This window comes from Apostichopus japonicus, chromosome 7, assembly GCF_037975245.1.
Source record: "Apostichopus japonicus isolate 1M-3 chromosome 7, ASM3797524v1, whole genome shotgun sequence".
Classification (NCBI taxonomy): Eukaryota; Metazoa; Echinodermata; class Holothuroidea; order Aspidochirotida; family Stichopodidae; genus Apostichopus; species Apostichopus japonicus.
The window spans coordinates 8526933-8549698 of NC_092567.1; the positions used below are offsets into that span (position 1 = coordinate 8526933).

Genomic DNA, 22766 nt, shown 5'->3' on the forward strand with positions numbered 1-22766 from the left:
TATTAACTAGTATACTAGGCCTATATTCTATAATGTTACGAGCGCCTGTGGTGTAGGCTAGCATACGTCAAGTTTCTAGACACTTCGTCGACCACCAACCCGGTCTGCATTTCGTGCACTCTGAACTGAAGATCTTCGGATTGGTACTTACCTTCTGCTCTAGTACATGGTACAAAGTACATGGTTCTCATATTTTAGGTTATTTTTGATAAAGTTGGAAGTACCTGGTGTTTAACTAAGAACAAAAACTCAGTTTCAATGCATGAAATACCCATAATGTTGTTAGCTTAGGCCCAGGCCTCAGGTTCATAGTGGCGCTATGTTAGTATCCTACTTCCTAGACCAAGTCTACACCAGCTGTAGCCCAATGTTGTAGGGTTCTGTATCCTAAGTGGAGTGGCTGCTGAGTGCTAATACCCTGGACAGAGAATGTTTTGAGTCTTATTTAGCAAATAATCCACAAAGGTATGCATTTTCTGCTCCTGCATATGTGCATCAAGGGGTTTTGAACCTACTCAGCCTATCATTAATTTTCTGTTTTTTTCAATTTTCAGAGAAAGTTGATGTGCCAAGTCCTCAGCATTCACAGCTATATACTTTGAATGGTTGTGGTATCAATGGACTCAACTGGCTAGATGAGGTAACAACAAATTCCAAACAACTCTGACAGCAGAAATAGATGTCCTGATACTTCCATGGGAGATCTACTGTAGTAACTATAGGAACCAGTGCTTGCCACCCATGGAGAATAAGGTAATTTGACGTTGTTGTTCTTTGACGAGCAACATATTTGAATGTTTTATCACAAATTATGCCCCCTTACTACCTCTTGTCCCCTACACCTGTCTTTAATACATTGTAACAACCTATGGATAAACCTTTAAATGGACTGGATATGTTATTGAGGTGAACTGTGTATTTAGATAGCATTTCAGTAACCTTTCCTTTAGACTACTGTGCATACTGTTACAGTTAGGCTGTGGTTTACAAATCCCAATGATCCAGTTTTGGCAAAGAACACCTTCAATTCTCTTATTCTAAGTAACTTAACAGTTGCACTGAAGTGACAGGCAATATCAGTTTAACATGTTCCAAACAGTTCAGGAATACATTGGGGTATGTCCTGTAGGTCAGTTTGGGAGGAATCAACTGAGCTAAACAAAAGAAGTTTTCAATTTCATCACATTTCAGAGCCAGAGACGAGAAAGCCCTCCCCGCTGACCCTTCTCTGGATGATGTTGCTGCAGGTATGGCAAGCCAGACCAAGTGGACTGTGATCCGGATACCAATACAACCTGCAAGAATCATAAATGCACCCAACTTGGTCAAGTTTATCAAAATTGGTGACTGGAAATGTTGTTGCAGACGTAGACCTGGTTACTGCTTACACAGTATTGCTCATATGTGTATTTACACACTGCACAGTGCATACTGAAATCTCTGAAAAGACATCTTTATGGACCAAAAATGATAATTGCATTGAAATATGTTATGGTTTACATTGTGACGACTATAAAAAGTATCATTTTGGTATGAAAAAAAAATTAATCTCTCACTTGAGTTGGCATACTCCTATTAGAGTCTATATCCATCCCTTCGATTGTTCTCCTTCAGGAAAAGTGTCAAAGAGCAGCGGGGAACATCTTTTTTGACCTGTTATCAATCATAATATAGTTTTTTGTGGCTTGCATGTTGAAGAGTATGAATGTACATGTGGTGAGAAAATTGAGTCAATTGAGGCAGTTTTAGACCCCTTTAGGCTTCCCAGGAGCAGCGTAGGAAAATTGTTTACCTCTGAATGCAGAGGTTTGTTTACAAGTGACGAAAACTTCCGGCTCGAATAGCAAAAAATCTACATGGTCATGATACAGAAAATTGTTAGTGCCATGAAAGGCCAACTTGTCAGCTATCCGGTGATAGGTAGCATTTAGCTAGTGAAAACTTCTATCTAGACTTAGAGACCACATTACTTTTGTGATTTAGTGTGTAAGTCAATGGGGCTTTGAATGGGCTTATGCTACCTTAAGTTACATATAAGGAACAATCTGTGATATATAGTGCGCATTATGCAATCACATAAAATATGAAATAACCACAGTACGTAAAGACATAGAAAAGTTGTGGCGGAATGGTTGGGGCACTGAACACATGATTCCATGATCGTAGGTTCATGTACCAACCTGGTCGATACGTATGTATCTTTAATGGAGACACTTAATCTCAATTGCCGCTCTTTACTCAGGTGTTTAGGGTACCCTGGGAGGTAATTCAAAAATATAGCATTTGCACCGCTTCGTGGCTGCAATGATATGGGATGTCCCCTGGGGAACATGTAGCTGTAGCTCAGCATTGTTTCTACCATTCAAGACATAACTTATAGTTTGTGATAAAGTACTTCTAGAAATGTTTTAACTACTTTGTTTTCTGTTCCACCCTAATGTTGCGTCAAGGATAATAACATATTCAACTTACATGTTCTGCATTAATATTGTACCATCACATCCATGGTCAGAAACTGATAATAGTATCACTTCCAAGTTCCTAATTCAAGATGAAGATTATAAGGATATTTTCTGGCACTTTTTAACAGCTAAGGTCATATAGAGCTACTCAAGGCCTTTTTATACCATTTGATTTGACATGGGGTATTATTTTTATAAATAAATTTATAAATATGATATATTATTTTGTGTATATTAAATATATGTTATGTATATTTAAATATTAATTAAGATAATTTATTTGGCTTAACTTCTCTTTTTATATTTGAGCTGCGTACTCGCAATTTTCCTGTTGTCTGCCCACATCTCTTCCATGCTGCTATTTTGATGAAACTGATGGAGCCCATAATGATGCATGGTCAGTGGACAATGAGGGTCTTTAAGAAATTGTAGGTATAGGTCATCATGGGGTCTAATTGTTTGAAAACTGTCGAACACTGCCAACTTAATGGCTTAGAAGTATTTCAAAGTATTCCCATAAGTATTCTCAAGATGTTTTGTGGGAAAAGATTTTGAAAATTTTGTAAAAATAAGTTTTCCCAATTTTCCCATAAATATTTATTTTAATTTTAAATGTTCTTTAACCTTTAGTGTTTGTTACTGTTCTTTATGAGATGACTTTTAAATGGAATGTTTATTTGTCACATTTTGCATTAATACTGAATGTTAATAAAAATTACCATGAAACTTACAATGTGTGTCACTATCTCATTTCTTAACTAATCAGTACTTATTCTTAAACTAGTCTTTTGACCTAAATAAGTAGTCACAGTTGCAATGACTAATATTTTTAGTCACTGGACTAAGCTTTGGTCGATAGAGGCATCGTAGTAGGACTAATTTTAATTAGTCAGAAAACTCAATTTAATTAGTCACAAAACTAATGTTATATAGTCAAATGACTAGAAAAAACTGGTCGATAGAGACATCGTTGTGACTATTTTTTTTTAGTCATATTGACTAACTATTGTTTACAGTGTGAATTTGATATGCATCTGCTTCTCTAAATTGCATCTTCATTATCAAAACTCATTTATTTCAATACAACTCCAAAACAAAATCCTTATACTTTATAAAACCCTTGCATTAGTTGAATTAGAGGCTTCCTTTTATGATTCCTATTACATAAGTGACTAATATTTACATTTAAATTACAATTTCCAACTGAAAGTTCTAAATGAAAACAAAACCTATTAGATCGATATTTTTCTTCAAAAATATAATCTCAATTACTGATTCCTTAATGTTTGTAACATTCTCGACCCCTTTTTGAAATGAAATGTGCCTCACTCTATTCATGAGTATCCATACATTCTTATTATAAAACACCTTACTAGCTAATAAACCTTTAAAGTGGCCATGACACGAACATTTCAAAGTCTTATCTTTTGGGGATCCATATATTAGGCATGTTCTCTAGAACATATTTCAACCATTCTGCTAGTTAAAAACTTCGGGGCTTGAAAGGTTCGTTCACCCGAAAATGTTCTTAAGGTCATGACGTCATGTTACGTCATGTTAGGAACACGATTTGCTCATTTAACAACAAAAAAAACATTTCGTCTATTGCGACTTCAGCGTAGTATCTCTAATACTAGTACTACTAGTATTAGTGCTCGGCCGCGCTTACCCCAAAGATTCGCCACTTGTCCCACTGGAGGATTCATGTTCCCCGATCTGATCTTCGGAGTTCTTAATGTGGGTTACTTGACAGGAGAAAGACTCGTTTATGTCGACCCGCTAAAACCTATTGGTTTCATTTCATAAGAAAGGAGGGCTCGTAGTCTGCTTCCGTGAAGTATTTGCTTCGCACGGAGCTGTATAATGGCTAGACCCAGTGATATCGGCGCTGGTGTTCTGCACTTACTTGGTCATAATCGCCGGGGTTTTTTTTGTTCGTCCTTCGGCCATCGATGAGGGCTAACTGCATGGGTTATGGGATTACTGCAGCCCCAACAACACAACGGACCAGCATTTCTCTCGGATATTCTGCAATATGTTTAAAAAAAAAACTTGAAATTTCTAACAATATAACGTAATACAGTGTTTGTTCTCTCAGTAAAAATGTCCGTGTATGTGTGACGGTATGATCCGCGCACCCGGTACATGCCTGGGCTTGGCACTTGTGTTACTAATATGACGTCATCTTTGTCTTGTTTTGAAATCACATTTTTCATAGTTCTGTTTTCGGATGCGATTATTAAAACGTTATATTTTAATTAGATCCTTGAGGTTTTGAAAGTTTGAGGTGATGAGAATAGTTTTGAACATAGATTTTTTCATAGATTCAGAGGAAATTCATGTCACGGCCTCTCTAAGTAATCAAGTTATGGTAAAACAATAAAACTAATTCTTGAATCCTACATTACAGATTTTTCCCTCTTATCTAATCTAATCCATTTATTTTTGTTTGTATTTGACTCCCCTTAAATCAACCTCTATTTCCGTCCCATCAACTGTCCTAGTTTATCGCTTTACTTTCCTTTATTTTCGTTCGTGATTTTTATTATCTATTACATTATAATAATTATCAGTAACTCTATTTTTTCACTCTAGATTCCTATCTCCTGTGTGTATCTAGCAGGCCTCTCTCCTAGAGTTGATGAGTCTGGTCTGAACCTTATCCTTCAGTCTGGTCTCTCTCTCTCTATCTTGAGTTCTCTTCAGAAGCTGGAGATCGGTGACGTCAACAGGAGACTAACTAATGAAGAGTTGGCGGCCATCTTGTCTTACTCCTCACAGTGTAAAAGCTTGAAGGATATGCTGTAAGTATTCCGGTGTAGTTGTTAGAATCATCATAACAGTAAAACAGAGAACAAATTTAATTATGAAAGTTATCAATATTAAATTAACAATAGAGAATTTAAAGCCTGCAGTGTTTTGATGTCAAGGATTGGATTTAATTAGTTTAGTTGGTTTTATTTCAATACTTATGTCATCGTGAAATGAAATTCTGTAGAATGTTATGATTAATAAAACAAAATATAATGGATACATAGGGAGTAGCTTAAAAAAGCTGTTGGTAAGAGAGGGTTGGGTGGGGGGTGTTTAAAACGTTCTTTATTTATTTTATTGTTAACATTTAACTAAAACTTAGGTTTTAGAATGACATGAATGTTTATTAGAATAAAACAAAAGATATTTACGAAAGATAGTTTGAATTAAATCAATCTAATGAGTTTAATGAACATTTTAAAATAGGGTTTTTAAGTTTGTAAGTAGTAAATGTAACTTCTCAGGCTGAAAGCTCCAAAATATTTGTTTTTCAATTATGTACAAACTATTTCATTTTTTCAACGAAAGGGACTGGAAATCGTTATTAATATTTAAAAGAAGTTAAATAATGGCAACAAAATAGCAAAAACCTATAAATCTATACTTTAAACCCAAGAAATTGTCATCAGATTATAATACTCTATTCACTAGTAAAACTGAAATTTATACGAAACAAGCAACCAATAAAACAGTTTTAGTTGGCGCAGTTTTAAAAAAAAAGTTACTCAAAATAAGTTAATAAATATAAGTTATCAAAAAGGAAAATATATAATTGTAATGGAGTTAACTTTTTAAATATATTTTTTTTTACTATCATAACATAATTAAAGGCATAAAAGGTATCTCTTAAATTACATAGGTTAATATGTAATCCATTTAAAACTACATTCTTTTTTTTAGTTTGAAATACAATTTGACACCAAATATGCTAAATTAATATTATTTCATTATTTGTCATAATTTTAAAAAAGATTTTAAAGGTCATCGTGAGCTTCTGCTTTTCATAAGTCATAACTTTGAACAAGAACTGTTTAATATGTTGTTATTCCTTGTATAAATATTACTTCATACTTGGTTAGAGCATGACGTCCCTGCTTTGTCCAACCCTACCCCAACTCCTCACTTATAACCCATTCGAACACCGGTTTCACTCAAAACATTCCTGACACCTCCAATTTACCAACCCACCGTAGCTCTATCTGCCCCCTTCAGATAACTTTCATTACACCCTTTGTTCTTTGTAGTTTCCCTTTCAATTCATTTTGACCGTTCTCCTACCCTAACCCTATCATCACCCTATTTGTTCCTGCCACCGAATTGTTTGTGTCTATTATCTCCAGCTCCATTATCAATTATTTGTGTTTTCTTTGTTTCTTCATGCGCATTGATTGCTTTACATAGGCCAAGTCTAAGAATATATTGTAGTTTTGCAGACAGAGACGTAAACCTCGCTAATACTTTAATATATTTATTTTTCTCAGAGTCAAATTGGTAACACAACGAATATATTCGGTTTAATATTACCGCTACTCCTCTCACCTTAATCAGTTCCTCAGACCAACCTCATAAACAGTTTACAATTTCCATCCTCACACATTAACGTTAATGTTATTAGTTGATATTTTCCAAGGTGTATGGCGTGTTACTAAAGCAATGAAAGAAATATATTTAAGTTGCCGGATCCCGCATCACCCGACACTCAAAGAAAAAGGGAAAAATATTCATTAATAACATCAATAAAACACCATAAAAATGACAATTATTCAACCTGTCACATTCTCAATGCCATTCCAGGAATAACTGTAACCACGGACAATGTATTAATGAAAAGTATTGTACATTAGCAGTATTGCCTGGTCGAATTATAAAAAAAGAAAGGTAATACAGATCTATGATTATTCACTTTCTAGACTATCAATGCTCCATCCCAATCCCCATGTTCAGTATCCTCTTCACTAAGTTGAGTCTAACCTCCCCCACCCTACAGACACCCTTTACCTGTTCCCGCCACTGGCCCTCCCCTTCGCCATTCCCTTCAGAGAGTTTTAAGAGAGCCCATTGAATCCATTCCATGTTTCTATCCGATAAATCGTCACCTCCAAACTACATATTTTTATTAGGTCATACGCCCTGTAATTGCATACGTTACCTTCTTATCTTTTGGTTATTCTTCGTAAGTTTTATCTAAATGAGCAAAATTGCTTTCATTGCACGGTTGTTTAAATGCATCCTCAAATGCTCCCATGCAAACCAATCGAAGGAATCTTGGTATTTAAGACTTGCATAAACGGATACTTCTGGATCATTAGAATCACGTGTTTCACTGTTGAATTTTATCGAATTTTTTTGACTGTTTAAAAACAAATGGCATGGTGATTGATTTCGTATTGAGAGAGATGTGTGCATGTCAAACAAAGAGCTAAACAATAATAATAATAGGATGATTAAAAGCCGTATTGAACAAATAAAAAAGAAACCTTATTAGTGAATGGTCTTTATACTTCTCCGTAGTAAGCTGTGCACATAGCTACATTGCCAGCCATGTCATGAACATTCATATAGTCTACAGTGATGTAATTCTGTCTAAAGGTAAGTTGGCCTGACGTTTCGATCCTAGCGGGATATTCTTCAAAGGCTAAATGAGAGAAGAAAGAAAGAAACCAACAGGGGAAGAGGAGGGGTAGGAGATAAACAGTGGAGGGACAAAGAGAAGATTTAGAGAATGGGGTAGGGAATAAACTGGAGAAGGACAAAGACAGAAAGGTGTGGAGAAAAAAGAGTGGAAGAGAGATAAGAGAAGAGGAGTGAAAGGGGGGACAAGGGGAGAAGGAGGGGCAGGAGAAAAGTTAGTCATGTCCTTCATGAATGTTGAGCCCATGAGGTTGAATGGTGCGAAGGCGTTGCATCCACGGCCTTTCTCTGCTGGTTCGTACTAGGTCAGGACGGCTACCCAAGGATTCAATCCCCTGTAAGGACATGTCGTTAATTGTATGGTTTGGAAGGTTAAAGTGTTCTCCAACTGAGGTCTCAGTCTTCATGGTGTTGACTGTGGATCTAATTAAAGATGAAAATGTCAGTTTTGAGAGATACATTCAAAAAGTAAGGTGCGGAGAAGCCGAGAACAATAATCCAATAAGTCCCAATTAATAAACCATGACGGTTAAACTTGATGAAAGGCTATACTGTATCGATCTTTCAATCCTTCACAAAAACTATACAACAATAGTGAACTACACTGCAGTAGTGAAATGTCCAGTGTTCTATCTCGACATTTACCAAAGAATGAAATGAATTCCCAACGCTTATTTAATATACTTTTAACCGATATTGGTTGCTTCTCTCGAGTTTGATACTTACGCCGTCAATGTATGAAAAATTGACATCATTTAGATTTGACTTTATTGAAATATCAACCAGGCACATGACCAGCCTCGTTATTGTAAGAGGGAAGCCTCATATTTTGTCCTAAACTTAAGAGTTAGAGAGATTAATGTTGTAAGGCTTACATTGAAAAGACTTTTCACAGCACCATAAAGTGTTTGCCCTTTTTTACATTTTTTCTTTGGAAGGGTAGGGGGGGGGAGCTTCAAAATTGGCTTGCGTCTGTTGGAAGGAGTCAAAACAGGTGATCTCCTTTTACTTAATAATTCTCAATGCTGTAGCAGTGGAGAGGTTGACACAACAATGGTTTGTTCGATACAATATAAATTATTTAAATTTCATCAATATTTATATTGCATGGCCTTTACTTTATATAAACTATTTATGAAAGATTCCAAAGCAGCTCTTTCAAACAGTCCCTCTGTTCCTTCCACCAGCTCGGTTAATTCATATCGACCCATGCAAGTTCTGTCTGTTGTCGATCTTAAATGGCTTTGCCTGAAAATAAAAATATTTAGAAAGATATGCCAAAAAAAGATCGGATTGCTGAAAAAGAGGTAAAACGAGTATTGTAAACTAATCACATGTCACACCACGATCCATATATGTTTGGTCTATTTACTTGTTCAAGTTACCAGTATAAAGACACGAAGTGTAGACTGCACTGCAAATGTTTGAGATGAAACCGTCCAATTACCTTGTCAGTGACGATGGAGCAGTGAAAGAGGATGAGCATGGCACGGGGTGGGGGGGGGGGGGGTTGATTGGGCACATGCTCCTCTACTCTTCTGATTACCCTGAAATGTGGCTTCCATTTGTTAATGGAAATTGCCAGTTCCGAAATTTGTAACTAAAAGTGCCCTCTTGTTGTTGTGTTTTTGTAACAAGTACCTTCATGTCTAAAATGTTGCTCTGCTAAATATGCAGTTCAAAAGTACCGGTATAAAGGAAACTTTTGTTGAAAACAGTCAACTACTTGAACTTGTGGAAAGGAATGCACAGAGCTCTTACTTTGAGACTTATTTTTAATTCTGATCAGAATGATCAATCAGATTTTATTTATTTCCTTGTTATGTGGTGTTTACTTTGTTTATCTTCATTGATTTAGTAAACAATAAACCTGACTAGGAGGACATTCCTCTACGTCTACATCTTACACGATGATTACTCTACTTCTCTCCATAGGTTACAATGGTACTATCTGCCAGACACTATTCCGGTCGGATCCATTCCATCATCCTTGAAATCAAGAAAATTGAAAGGTATTGTCACAATGACGTTATATTGGACACACTTAAAATATCTTACATTTAATTAATGGCTTGTTGAATGTTGTTGTTGATTTATATACAAGAGAGTAATGAATCAGCAACACATGATTGCCAGTTTATATGAAGTAGACACCAAAGCAGAGTCTTGTAATAGTAAACAATGGACTGAATAATAGAAATTAAACAACACTTAATATTGCTAAGCTTGGTTGATTTAAGAGATAAGTCATGCTTCTCGCTTTTTCGAGATCACCGGACTATATATGTTTTGTGAGTAGCCATCACATCAATGTATGCTTTTAATCTCTTTCCAGAAAGTAGTGGTATCAAACACTTTAGGAAACTTAATTACACAGCGACAATGATTGTGTAAGGTTTTGAAGTAATGTTGTGCCACTCGGAGTCTGCCAACCCCCTCACCCCCTTAAAACACACACATTAAAACTCATCCACACCTCCGCTTGATTCTTTCAATACCAATTGCAGAATAAAGCCGCGAAGTTTAACTTATTTTTTTCCAAGTTCTGCAAACGAAGCTTCTGTTTCTCTGAAATTGCTGCAAAGAGTATTACAAAATAAGCGAAAACCAAATGGAGACCAAATGTATCGGAACTGATGCTAGATGTATCGTACTTAAAATATACTAATAGGTAACAGTATCATATAAGACTTTTTAAAAGCAAAGATAGGACATTCGTTCTGCAGTTTTATACAGGAACAGAGGATCGTCGAAGCCGATATCATATGTGTGGAGGAGGGAGGGGGGGGGGGGTCTGTGGTCTATTCCAAGGAAAAGGGGAAGTTTACTCCCTTAATCGGCGCTTGGAAAGAGTACAATCTACATGTATTGGCAAACATTAACATCCATGCATGATTTGCCTTGAAAAATAATAGAAGACATAAAATATGGGTAATGATATAAGGGAGAGCATTTAAAGCTATATGTGAATTTAAAACCATATTTTTTATTTTAATGTATACACTTACGAAAGTAGGAGTAATAATACAAAAAAGAAGAAAAGAAAACAGAATCGGTATATCTGTTACTCCCTTAAGTCTACTATTCCTCTGATTTGGATAATAGTGGCTATTAAAATATAGCAGCTTCCAGAGGCTTCACACCATTTAGCATATAAATATCAAAGACAAATATTTACATTTTTGGTCTGTAAATCTGCGTACGAAGCAAAATGTGCATAAAACAGGCTTAATGCTTATTAGATGAGTACTAGTTAAATTTTCAAGCCATCAATAAACATATTGTGTATTCGGTACAGATTTACATCGGTATAATACTTAATGAGGTTACGATTTATACTGACTCGAGTGGTCGGGTGCAGGAATCAGTACTGTTTTTAGCTCATACCAGCATGCTGGTGTGAGCTATTGTTACAGTGCGGCGTCTATCATTCTATCACTCGATCCGTCAACAATTGGTAAAACCGCTCCCACTAGCACAGTGTTTGATGGAATTTCATGAAACTTGAACACAAGGACCAATGGGTATAGGGCCATCAGAGATGGTCGGAAATTTTGGGTCAAAGGTCACCTGTGGGCCGTAATGGGCCATTTTGTTTAAATACGCAAACTGCTTCTTCTCCTACAGATTCCATGGTACAATGTTGAGGGTTTGTCACGATAGTACTATGGAAGTTTTACTTGCAGGGTGTTCATGAATTTGAGATCAAAGATCAACTAGGGGTCTTTTGTGGCCCGGGCGGCGGCCCTATATTTTCAAATTGCTCCTGTTCGTACAGTGTATGGCCAGTTATCATGAAACTTGGTCACAACGTTCCTCGGGATGAGAGTTACGAGGGGTGTTCTGGAAATTGAGGTCAAATGTCATTTAGGGGGTCATCGGGGGTCTTTCTTTGTAATGTTTTCAAATATCTCAATCTCCTCAAGATTTTGATGGATCATATTCAAAGTTGAACTGATGATTGTTGGATTGTGTATGAATAAGGTAATGCCTAATAATTTTTGGTCAAAAGTTAATTAATTACAATTAATCCCCATTGTTTAAAAAAATCCGAGCCTTCACCTTTTGCCAAAGCTGCTTTAATTTGTCTCCCAGTCTCTGCAGTGTTTGTTTACATTTGTGGTTAAGCTCTGCAGAGGCTGTTAGTGGAATTAAAGCAGGACTGGGAGTTGTTATTAACTGTTGAACTGTAAGCATGAGAGCCCTATAGCCAATCAGCACTTGCCGATTCTTAGAAGTCTTTGAGCCTGAGGTATGTAGGCAGCCAGCCAAAATTTTGGCAAGGAGTGCTTCAGGTTTGCTCAGGTAGAGGGAAGAAAGTTTAATAGGGTAGGTCAGTGGTATTGTTTGAGAGTGGGTTAAATAGGATTTAAAGGGGGAAAATATGAATTATAGCCAGTGGTGTGGCCAGGATTCTGCTAGACGGAGGGGGGGGGGAGGGGTTATCCCTCATGGGCCCAAAATTTGTGGAATCTGAAAAATGGCCTGAAATTTGGTGGGCCATAAAGTTTTGTGGGCCCTACATTTTTAGCTCGAAAAGGTATGAGCTTCTGCACCATTGGTGCACTAGTTATTAAATGTTTCAACTGTATGGTCCACCATTTTGTCTACAGAAGTGTAAAAAACAATCGCAGACGTTATAGGATTCATTGTAATCGTTTAAGTGAGTTATAACCAAACGAATGCATTACTAGGAAGAAATGGTTACAGGCGAGTGGTCGGGTGCAAGAGGAGAGGTATAAATATTTCACGCCGAGATTCTTGCTCATGTGCTATTTACTCGTTGGTTGTTATGATATCTCTTTTACTTCATTTTTTTTGGGGGGGGGGGTGGAGTGGGTTGATTGCACTAAGGAGCTGCAGTATATGTTCGTCTAACTGTAATGTTCATACGTCACTGGCCAAACACAATTTAAAATTAAATAAATGGCAGATCACTATGCCACCTTACATTACGTCTCCGAAATAAACGTTTTCAAGCGTTACTTCTGTTGTTTTGAACAACTGCACATTTTCGATGTATAATAAATATAACGCAAATGCACATGAAATAAAAAGAAAACCTTGCATACAAATATTTGCGGCTGTTTCTTTTACTACGATTTAGGGTTCGCATTAGCCGCGGGGTGGCGCGTTTCCCACAATTTTATTTCAAATCCCGCATGTCAAAAGTTGCCAAGACAGGATTCCCCGTATTAAATCTCAGCCGAGTAAAATTAAGCATACTTTATGGATATGACCGTGTAGCAATTTATCGCTAAATGATCGCATTTTGAATAAGATGAAGTAAAAGGCCGCGATTATTTTTGTTTTGTTATGCCGTCTATAAGCCATCTTAAAATCCCGTAAGTTTCCTAGCCAGTCTTTCCTTCTTTATATTTATAAATAAATGAAGAACTATAGCAAACCATGTTCGCGTAAATTCCAGACAAATCTCAGACCATATGATAGCCTAAAATCACAAAGAGTCAACATGGAAATCTAGCCTAATAATAAGTTTATTCGCTTAAACTGTGTCGCAGTTACAGTAGCTGCACTCAGAAAAATGTTTACACAGGTTCAGTAAAATTTTACTTGATTTTCTTGTCAAATTAGAACACTAAAACATTGAGTAAAATTGACTTAACTGCTGTTTTGTAAAGTTTTACATGGTCAGCATGTAACGCAACTACAAAATTATTATGTAAAATTTTGCCAGTGATTTCTACATAACACCCGTTCAGTAAGCGTTTTACACATGTTTTAGGTTAAATATTAAAAGCAGCTTCATGCTCCTTTCTGTATTTAATCGATCACAACAGAAAGGCACATTTAAGAGACAACAAAAACGACATGACAACACAATTAATTCAGAACATTTGATGAATTCAACCTTTTATTTCATCACTTAAGAGGGTATCCTGTAAATCTACAATTATGCAATGAATAGTGAGCTACAGCCATGATATTTTAACTTTTGTGTCCAGATATGGATGACAGTTTTTATCAGATACATTAGGCAGTAGGCGGTCAATAGGTGGTCGTAAACACATTGATAGCATACTTTCAAACGGTTGAAATCTTCAAGCAATGTAAATCCCACTTTTACTTATAATAGAAAAAAAAATAACAAAAACATAAACAAAAGGTAACAGAAAATGAACAAGAGGTAATATCTCTTAAAGGTGCATGCTTACGAAAATGTAAATGATTTATTTTTTTTAGTTTTTGAGATACATGTACAAAAAACATTTGGTCGACTTAGGAATTTCAACCAACTCCCTCGACATGTAGTAAGATATTTGAAAGCTCACCAAAATTAACATAATCAACTGTCTGATTGCAAAATTTGACAAAGATACAACTCTACCTGCAGCATTAGCTAAAATTTCTTGCAAAGCTACTAAAAGGATAGTTACTTTACATCAACCCATGAACATTCCCAGGAAAAATAATCTTCTATGTCATATGAGCTTTGCAACTTAAACATGCTGGTATATAGTTGAGCACTGTAGTACTATTCCAACAAGTTAAACTTACTCTCAGCTCTTTGACCGGATTATGATGTAATACTATTAAGCACAATTTATCAATACTTATACATCCTTAAGTAAGAGGAAGGATCTTGAATATTTGGTGGTAGCCACTTAACACTGAAAGTATTTTGCCTTCACTTTTCACATAAATACCCTTATAATATATCTCTTCAACGTTTATAGTAAATACCATTTTAAAGCTAACATTAAATCATAATCAACTAGCGGCCATAAAGACAATGACAAAGATAAACTTTTCCTGTAGTCACCCATATATAAGCAGTATTTTCATAATCTGCTGCAGATGATAGCTTAATTTTCATTAAGAGTCAACAACCAACCAGTACCAAAATAAAGAATGAAGAATGATAAAAACCGATATGATCTTTGGAAAGATAATGGAACAATAGTGAACTTTGAAACATGAAACATATATGCATTAAACTGACCATTAACAGTCTTGGGACACTGAATGCTATGACAGTATATCAATTTCACGTTACTGTTTGTGTAATAAATTTTACATACACCATGTTAAACACACAATCATCACAATGATTGGATATATGATTGTAGTGCTGTTATTGAGCACAACGAATATAAACACTCTTACAATAACAACAATCCCTCAAGTCATCCGATGTGACGGGTCTGAAAATGTAATGACAAAGAAACAACTCTTCCTGATGTCAATTTAAAACAAGCAACAACTTTAGATACACAATGATTTGTTCATTATGAGTTTAATTTGAATTAGCATGCAAACCAATCAAAACAAATTGTGGCCAAATGAAAGGATATAATTTTTTAACAGAAACTGGAATATACATATCAACTTGAACTTTGAGATGTGAAAACATATGGAATGCTGACTATGACGACTGCTTTAGTATTCCAGATTAAACACATATAATGATTGAAGCAAACATCAATGGCATTCATAAATGTCCTCCTCTGAGATAGGACATGTCTCTCGATGATCACAAATAACTGCTAAGGATGTATTTTGCTTTCTCCAAGAAGTAACACATATGGTTTAGGCTTTTCTGAAGAAAAAAATTGCATATAGAACTGCAAGTTGGAGCTTTCCTAACAAACAAACAAAGAGATAAATATAGACCCATCAAAATAAGGCTGTGTAAAAACCTAAATGGTTCCTAGGCATTTAATGGCATGTATCACTCACAAAAACGTGACATCTGCATCCGAAATAATAAACGTATAGTGATACAGGTGGAAAGAAATATTAATTATCAAGCAAGGACCTTTAACAGAGATACTCTCAAGCTGTTCTATTTTGTAATGTCTGTCATAATAAAAAAAAAACACAACTGTTGTACATTAAGCCATGTCCACTGATTACTATATGCATGTGCACCAAAAAAACAACAAGGACCATCGTTGGGTTAATGGTTAGAATTATAGCTACTATCAACTCAAACATAAATAGATTTTGTGTTTACATTCTAATTTCAGAAAAACTGTCATTTGGCCTCGCCGATCATCAATATTTAATTAGCAAACCCCAAATGGCAGTGAAAACATAGTGATGGTGGACCAACGCTCCACACCAAAATATGAAGTAAATGTCATGTATAGCTAGTTGGCAATTACCTTTTTAAGTTTTTCACATTAAGCCCCCCCCCCCCCTGCCCCCTAATTCCTAAATAACATATATTCACTGAACAGGGAACACCATTCTGCCATTTATCAACTCAAATTAATCTAGGGTTCTTGCGATCTCATGTATACAAGCAGACATCTCACACACAGGACATTATCATTGCATAGATTCTCTGAGCCTTTGGCAAAAAAAACCTAAAGAAAGCCAAGGTGTTGGAGGGATGGAAAACAATGTTCTTCAACCATATCATTTCTCCCGAGGATTAATAAAAAAATCATCTTAAAAATCAGTTCCTTTGAGAACTTTACTCCATACCAGGAATTGAGTAGTTGATAAATATTCTACATTGGTTAAGATAAAATATCTGCATCAAATTTTCGCATTGTATTCCAAACACAAACTGACGTAATTACAAATGTGGCGGGCACAAGGACATGCAAACTTGGAAGTCTACGAAATCTGCACATGATTCCTTTACAAATAGTTAGCCCCTTTGCGTCTCACAGGAAACAAATGTGGTAACAAATGGATTGCAGCATTGTTTTTCCCATCTAATAAAACAAGTTTAAAATAAAGCATTACTCTGTTCTTCATATGGTTATTGTGGAACTTATTATATGTACATCAGTTTCCTCATATCCACAGACAGTAGTGTTATACCAACTAAACGAATTATTAGAGCAATCAAAGAAAAAACGAGACATCTAGTGTGCCAACTGCATACAGCTATACAGCTTAAGTTAAAGTTAGCCTAAAGTACAGGTAGGCATGGTGGCACACACATTTACATATACTTGGCTTGATTCGATTTTCAAAGGGGCAAACATTCAGAATGTTTAACTCCTAGTAAACTCATGAGATGAATATGCAGTCTTGAGAGGGGTGGGGGTGTCTCTTTTAATGTAATTTATAATATTAGAATAATTTAGAATATTTTGTACAGGAACCTAAATATCAATGGACAGGTGCAAAGTTCAGGATTTCATGTGACATGACTTTTATTCAATTTGAGCTCATTATGTATTCAAATATGCAAGTTAGGTCCCAAAATGGAATCTCTTCTGTCTATAAGCAGTTAACTAGAAGTAAAGGAATTAGGTTGTCATCTTGTTTTATGTTATTTTGTTGTCTTTACAATTTCCTCTCTGCTGATACCAATTGTGGTGAAATTGGTTGAACAATGGCAGAGATATGAGTTTTTTTTCTGTTAGGAGAGTGTAGTCTGCATCTGTATAATATATATATATATATATATATATATATATATATATTTATATCTATATATATATATATATATATATATATATATATACTCTTGCCGGTAATCTGCTGGATTCTCACAAATATTTCAGGAATGTTGGGGAAATTTCGGTCATACTTTCTTCCACACTAAATAAAGGTATCTTTGAAATGTATTTAGCTTCTTCTGAAGATTAATGAGGCTACTGGGGCTGATCTAAATTTCAGTTGATTTTTAGAAAAATGAATAGGTCAAAAATCATAGGTCAAATTTCCAAGAATTTTTAACGTAAACAAACCTTTAAATGATTTTTGGGAAAGGGGTTCAATATAATCCGCCCGCCCCCCCCAAAAAAAAAAAAAACATTATACATTATTGGTAAGATCGTTCTCTTGGCTTCAATTTGATACTTAAACAAAGTTTGCAGGATGAAGTATGCTAAAAGAATGCTCACTCCAACTGTCTGCAATTGCATACACTGCTACGATAAAGGCCAGATCACTATCATATTATAGCCTTAGTTAAGTCTATTAGTATCACCAATCCACTTCAGCCTTGGCTTACTTGCTACCTGATAAAATGGCAAAACCAGTAATTATAAATTGCTTTACATGAATACGTTCATTCTAAATAAAACAAAAGGTATCAGCGTTACGATAGGCCAATGCTCAAGGCCATTTTAAAATGTACTGCCTAGTATAGCCTAAGTAAGCCCTACTATGTGAAAGGACTAGAAGGATACACTAAATTAGGATTAGGTGTAACCGAACTTACGAATAGAATAGACTTACTAACAGTATAAATCCTCCGTTCGTCCGTGATTCTCTGACAAGTATGAGTTGACCATGACAAATAGCAGCTAGTCTATTATATAACTTAATGTATAAATTTAACGTTAGGTCTACGTAACGCAAGCGAATCAAAAGCAGTCTTCTATTTAATTTAATCGTGAGTCTAGAAGCATTTCTCAGTATTGTCACGTTCACTTACAGAATAACTAAACTTACCTTCCAATTTGTCAATCAACTCTTCCAGGCCCCAGTTCTTTAACGTGATTTTCCATGCCATTGTAGCTCGAGTGGTCGCGAAGTGAATGAGGCTTGCACGTGTATGGCCGTGGATTACTAGGCTATTGAGTAACGATAAGTGACTTAACTTGTCAAACTGGTACAAGTTAGGTTCCATTATGTAACTCTACATCCGTTGATTAACGCTTTGGCAAAAGTTACTTGTAATCATGTAATATGACTTAGTGGACTTTTACTATAATTTTCGGCAATCCTCTTCGTATGCATACGCATACTTTTACTAAATATTGTGTAATATTTACCAACAAAATGCCATGTATTTTTTTACAACTCGTGATTAAAATAACATTATTTTACATATTGTGTTCTGTGTGTGGCACTAAAATATACACCGAATACTTTCGTTATTGCTGCTATCTTTGACCACATGGTAGTCAACCACCAGCCTAAGTCAATGGGAAAATCTAGCTCAACCATCTGCGTATTTGCTCAAATTGTAAGGCAGTAAGCTGGAACAAAAATATCCATGGAATACTTACATTATTACTGCTATCTTAAGCCTTGTAAACACATTTCAATTAGCTGTTCTTATCAATTGTTTGTAAGGTATGTGCTATGTTTATAATAAGTGATATATTAAAAACAATTGCGATAGATTGTATATTTCAATTTTGAGTAGTTTTACACCAGTATAATATTATCGTTCTCGGTGCTGAGTGATTTAAACCACACAGGAAAAAAGAACCATTTCAAGTTGCTAAAACTAGAAATAGTAAGCAATTAAAACAGCCATCTACACTACAAGAAATTTATTTCATTAAATTAAAATTCCGTATTCGCGTTTCCAGATTAATCAAATCATGAAACCATGAAAAGCACTCCTCCCTCAGAAAGCTGGTACCCGTTTGTGTGTTTCCGATTCTCATTAAATAAAAACAATGCTCAAGAGAACGTTTCAATCCTTCGCTTGGATCAAGTAAATTATCATGGATGCAACTATGCTACAGGCAATGGTAGTCTCTGATGAAAAAGGAATTATCATGGTTATTCAAACTAGATACGTGTTTCTTGAGTTTAATGGAAATGAGCATTTGTCATATCGTCACAAGTATTGTTACTGAATAATAACCGCAAAGCTAGGGGCGTGCAGTTAGTTATAGCAGGTGTGTTGATCTGAACCGGAAAAACGGCCGATTATGTGCGCACCGCAACTATGATATCTTTGTAAGATCGGCTGCAATAGTCTAGGCTCGCATTAAAATTCCGCAATCAGAAAATGTAAACAAACAGAAACAAAGAGATGTTGCAATGGTCTGTTCTATTTGAATTCAACAAGTATTGTATTTGTATACAATTGCTGCTGATATTTCTGTTAAGTTCGTGTTGTAGTTTTGTCACGGCCTTATAGATGTTCTGAGAGACAAACCACGACAGAAAACATAATTTATATTGATATGATATCCTCATTCATATTTGTTTACATGTAAGTGTTGTTTGTCTCCCTCAACACTTCTGTCGACAACAGTGTATACTATGGATTTCTTGAAACTTCTTAGAAAAGTGGACAGTGTTATTGTTAAATGTTATAATTGTGTATGTCAAGTCATAATAACACGATGTTAGATATTACAAACCTTCCTCCTCCATAAAGTAGAGAGATTTATGTATTTAGTCTTAATACAGGTAAACAATACCCCAAGAAAGTGGCTGGAAACAAGACATATAAACCATCGTTTACACAACTGACGTACTCTTAGGACATGTAGCGCCTTAATTTAACTCAATAACGTAATTCCAAATACAGTTAGTCTTTTACTGTTATCAATATTTAAATAAGTGGTTTTCATGATCTTTGATGACGTCACTAATGTGTTGTAATATAAGCTGAATATCTTGAAATCGGGTAGCTTTACAAACATCACGAGCAATCATATGTTTCATTTCCCTGTACAATAACACATCTGTACTAAGATTCTACCTAAATTCATTATTTATATTAATTAAGAGTAATGTAAATACATACAAACCTCTCTATCTACACCCATCAACATTATTCTCGCACTCGTACACATTGTAACCTCGTTCATTGTTCTCTGTTTAAAGGACACATCGAGATTATCATTGTTAAATGATGGAGTGACGTCACTGCTGATGATGTCATCATTGCTTAATCTCATAGACATAATTAATTAAATGTGTAAACATCACGTTTGCCCCGATCCATTAAATGTGTGACAATTTAAGACAGATGTTTTTTTTTATAATAGATACTAAATTATCTCGTGATTTCAGATTCATATACGATGTAGTCAAAGTCAAAGTCAGTTTGTGCATTATTTAGAATATTCTAAACCGTCGATATTTATACTTCATTTTCTGATACTCTGATTGCGTATTCCTGCCACACCCCCCCCCCCCACCCCACCCTACTCATTCCTATCCGCTTTGCAAAGCGAGGTATCAGCTGTCACCTGCACTATGTTCCTGCACATACGATTTATTCTGAGTACAGTTTGAAGCACATTAAACAAAGGAATCCTGAGTGTAAAACACACAACCTTCCTTTCTCGAACTGGGATGCTCTTATATCCAGCAGTCCTCTGACATGGAGACTGGTTACGTTGTTAAGAAAACGTTGTTTTACTAGTGTACATACATTTAACTTTAATTTATTTTATTAAACAAGTTCCATTTTTCTTCTTTCAACAATTTGTTTTAAACAGTGTTTAATTATGGCTCTCGTGATATATAATGACGTCACTGATGTTGAGTGTTCTCTGATCCGTTCATCGTCTCATGGATTATTATTATTATTATTGATATGAGCATCGAATACTCGACTATCATGATTTGGTTTCTTAATTTAGTCAAGTATTCGTTTCTGTTTGAACGGGAGCATATGCTTTCATTTAGGATAATCGTATAATTGATCAGATATGTTAATGAGATGATAACAATTCTAACCTGATTGGTTTTAAAACAAAAGGGATAATAGTTGTAAACTGATCAGGTATAAAACCGAGATGATAATGATAGTAAATTGATCGGTAATCTGACTGAGATATAAGGATTGTAAACTGATCAGCTATATTACTGATATGATAATGATAAACTAATAAGAACAAAATTAAGGAATCGACTAGATTGTTTACTCAGCTAATATGAAGTTATCATCGAAAGCCAACATTAATCTCGTGAATAAAATATGTATGATTTCATTCCAGACCAAAACAGATTAAGTTTGCACTTATCATTTTCATATCTCTCTTTTTTCTTTTTTTATCAGTTTGGAATCGTATCAACTATGATCGTTTTTGTCGTCTGAATCTACAAACCGGTCAATGGCAGGTAAAGAGTTCGATCACTTTCATTCAGCTATTGCTCATAATGCAAGTGATACATTATCTGTGAAGTTTACGTGTTGCTGGTAATATTAGAAGTTCCGATGTAAAGAAAGAAATTCCAGACATCTTCCTGCTCCTACTTCCAAGGGGGTGGGGTGTGTTGGGTAGAGAGAGCTGACGGAATCTTGCGTGCAAATATTGTCTAAATGAATCTTATTAGTTTTATATTAACAACCCTGTACAATTTCTTTGTCAGTTTGATATTTCAAGCATATATCTATAGCTAAAAGATTGATTTTTGACAAGTTTGCTATATATTGTATATTCGTTTGACGCATGATGTTTCGTTAATATTCGAAGTTGTAAATTTGCATCCAATAAACTTCACGTTCATTCTGAGATGAAACCGTAGAATGATATAAATCATATTGAACAGGTCTGTTATTGTAATTTCTGTATAATTATTCATCATAACACATAACAACAATCGTTTCAGTCCGTTTACCTAACCATATATTTTACTGTAGCAGCTCCCTGGTTTTAACTAGTCATGTATAGGTTTAAAGTTGTTTCTGATGGTGTGAGTCGTGGGTCTTCCATGCATCATTTAACACTAACAGATATGTTACTTTAAATTGTTGGTCTTGGTTCAGGTAATTACTAATCAAGTTACATTTAACCATTGTTATGGTACTTTACGAATTGGTCAAATGCACAGGATGGTGATAGAGGAAATTTAGAAGTTTTTTATAGGAACAGATGTATTTGGAATTTGACTCGATTTTTATTTTTTAAAGTTGATTTCTATACTTTCGTAGTGTTTAACTCAAATAATTATACTAATGAGGTATTTATCGTTTGATCGGATTCAGACAATACTTTGTCCCACACATTTATTGTCATGTTTTAATTGTTGTTTCCAAATCTTTAATATCTCTGCCTACTCTCATATTTCCTCGTATAATTTTGGTGAAATAGAGTAACATTATGTTTTCAACGTCCTATCTTTCATTTTACGGCTACGTTTGTTACCAACAAAGTGTAGCAATAACACAAAGTTCAGAAGCTAAAAATATAAATTATGGTATTTTTCCTTGGAATTAAATCT

At 35.2% G+C, this 22766-nt stretch overlaps 1 protein-coding gene across 4 annotated transcripts in view; it reads left to right on the forward strand.

The window, feature by feature from the left end:
• LOC139970073 (uncharacterized) overlaps window positions 1–22766 on the forward strand; it is a 202587-nt gene that overhangs the window by 15776 nt on the left and 164045 nt on the right. For 2 of the 4 annotated variants that reach the window (XR_011793912.1, XM_071975709.1), the window contains exons 3-5: window positions 5058–5266; window positions 9843–9919; window positions 21601–21662. Coding sequence is in view for 1 of the 4 variants with exons in the window: in XM_071975709.1 (XP_071831810.1) it covers window positions 5058–5266; window positions 9843–9919; window positions 21601–21662 (348 nt within the window). In the remaining 3 variants the exon portion in view is untranslated. Of the gene's footprint in view, window positions 1–554; window positions 754–1191; window positions 3476–5057; window positions 5267–9842; window positions 9920–21600; window positions 21663–22766 lie in introns of those variants that run through there. The other 2 variants (XR_011793914.1, XR_011793913.1) reach the window with 1 other exon arrangement.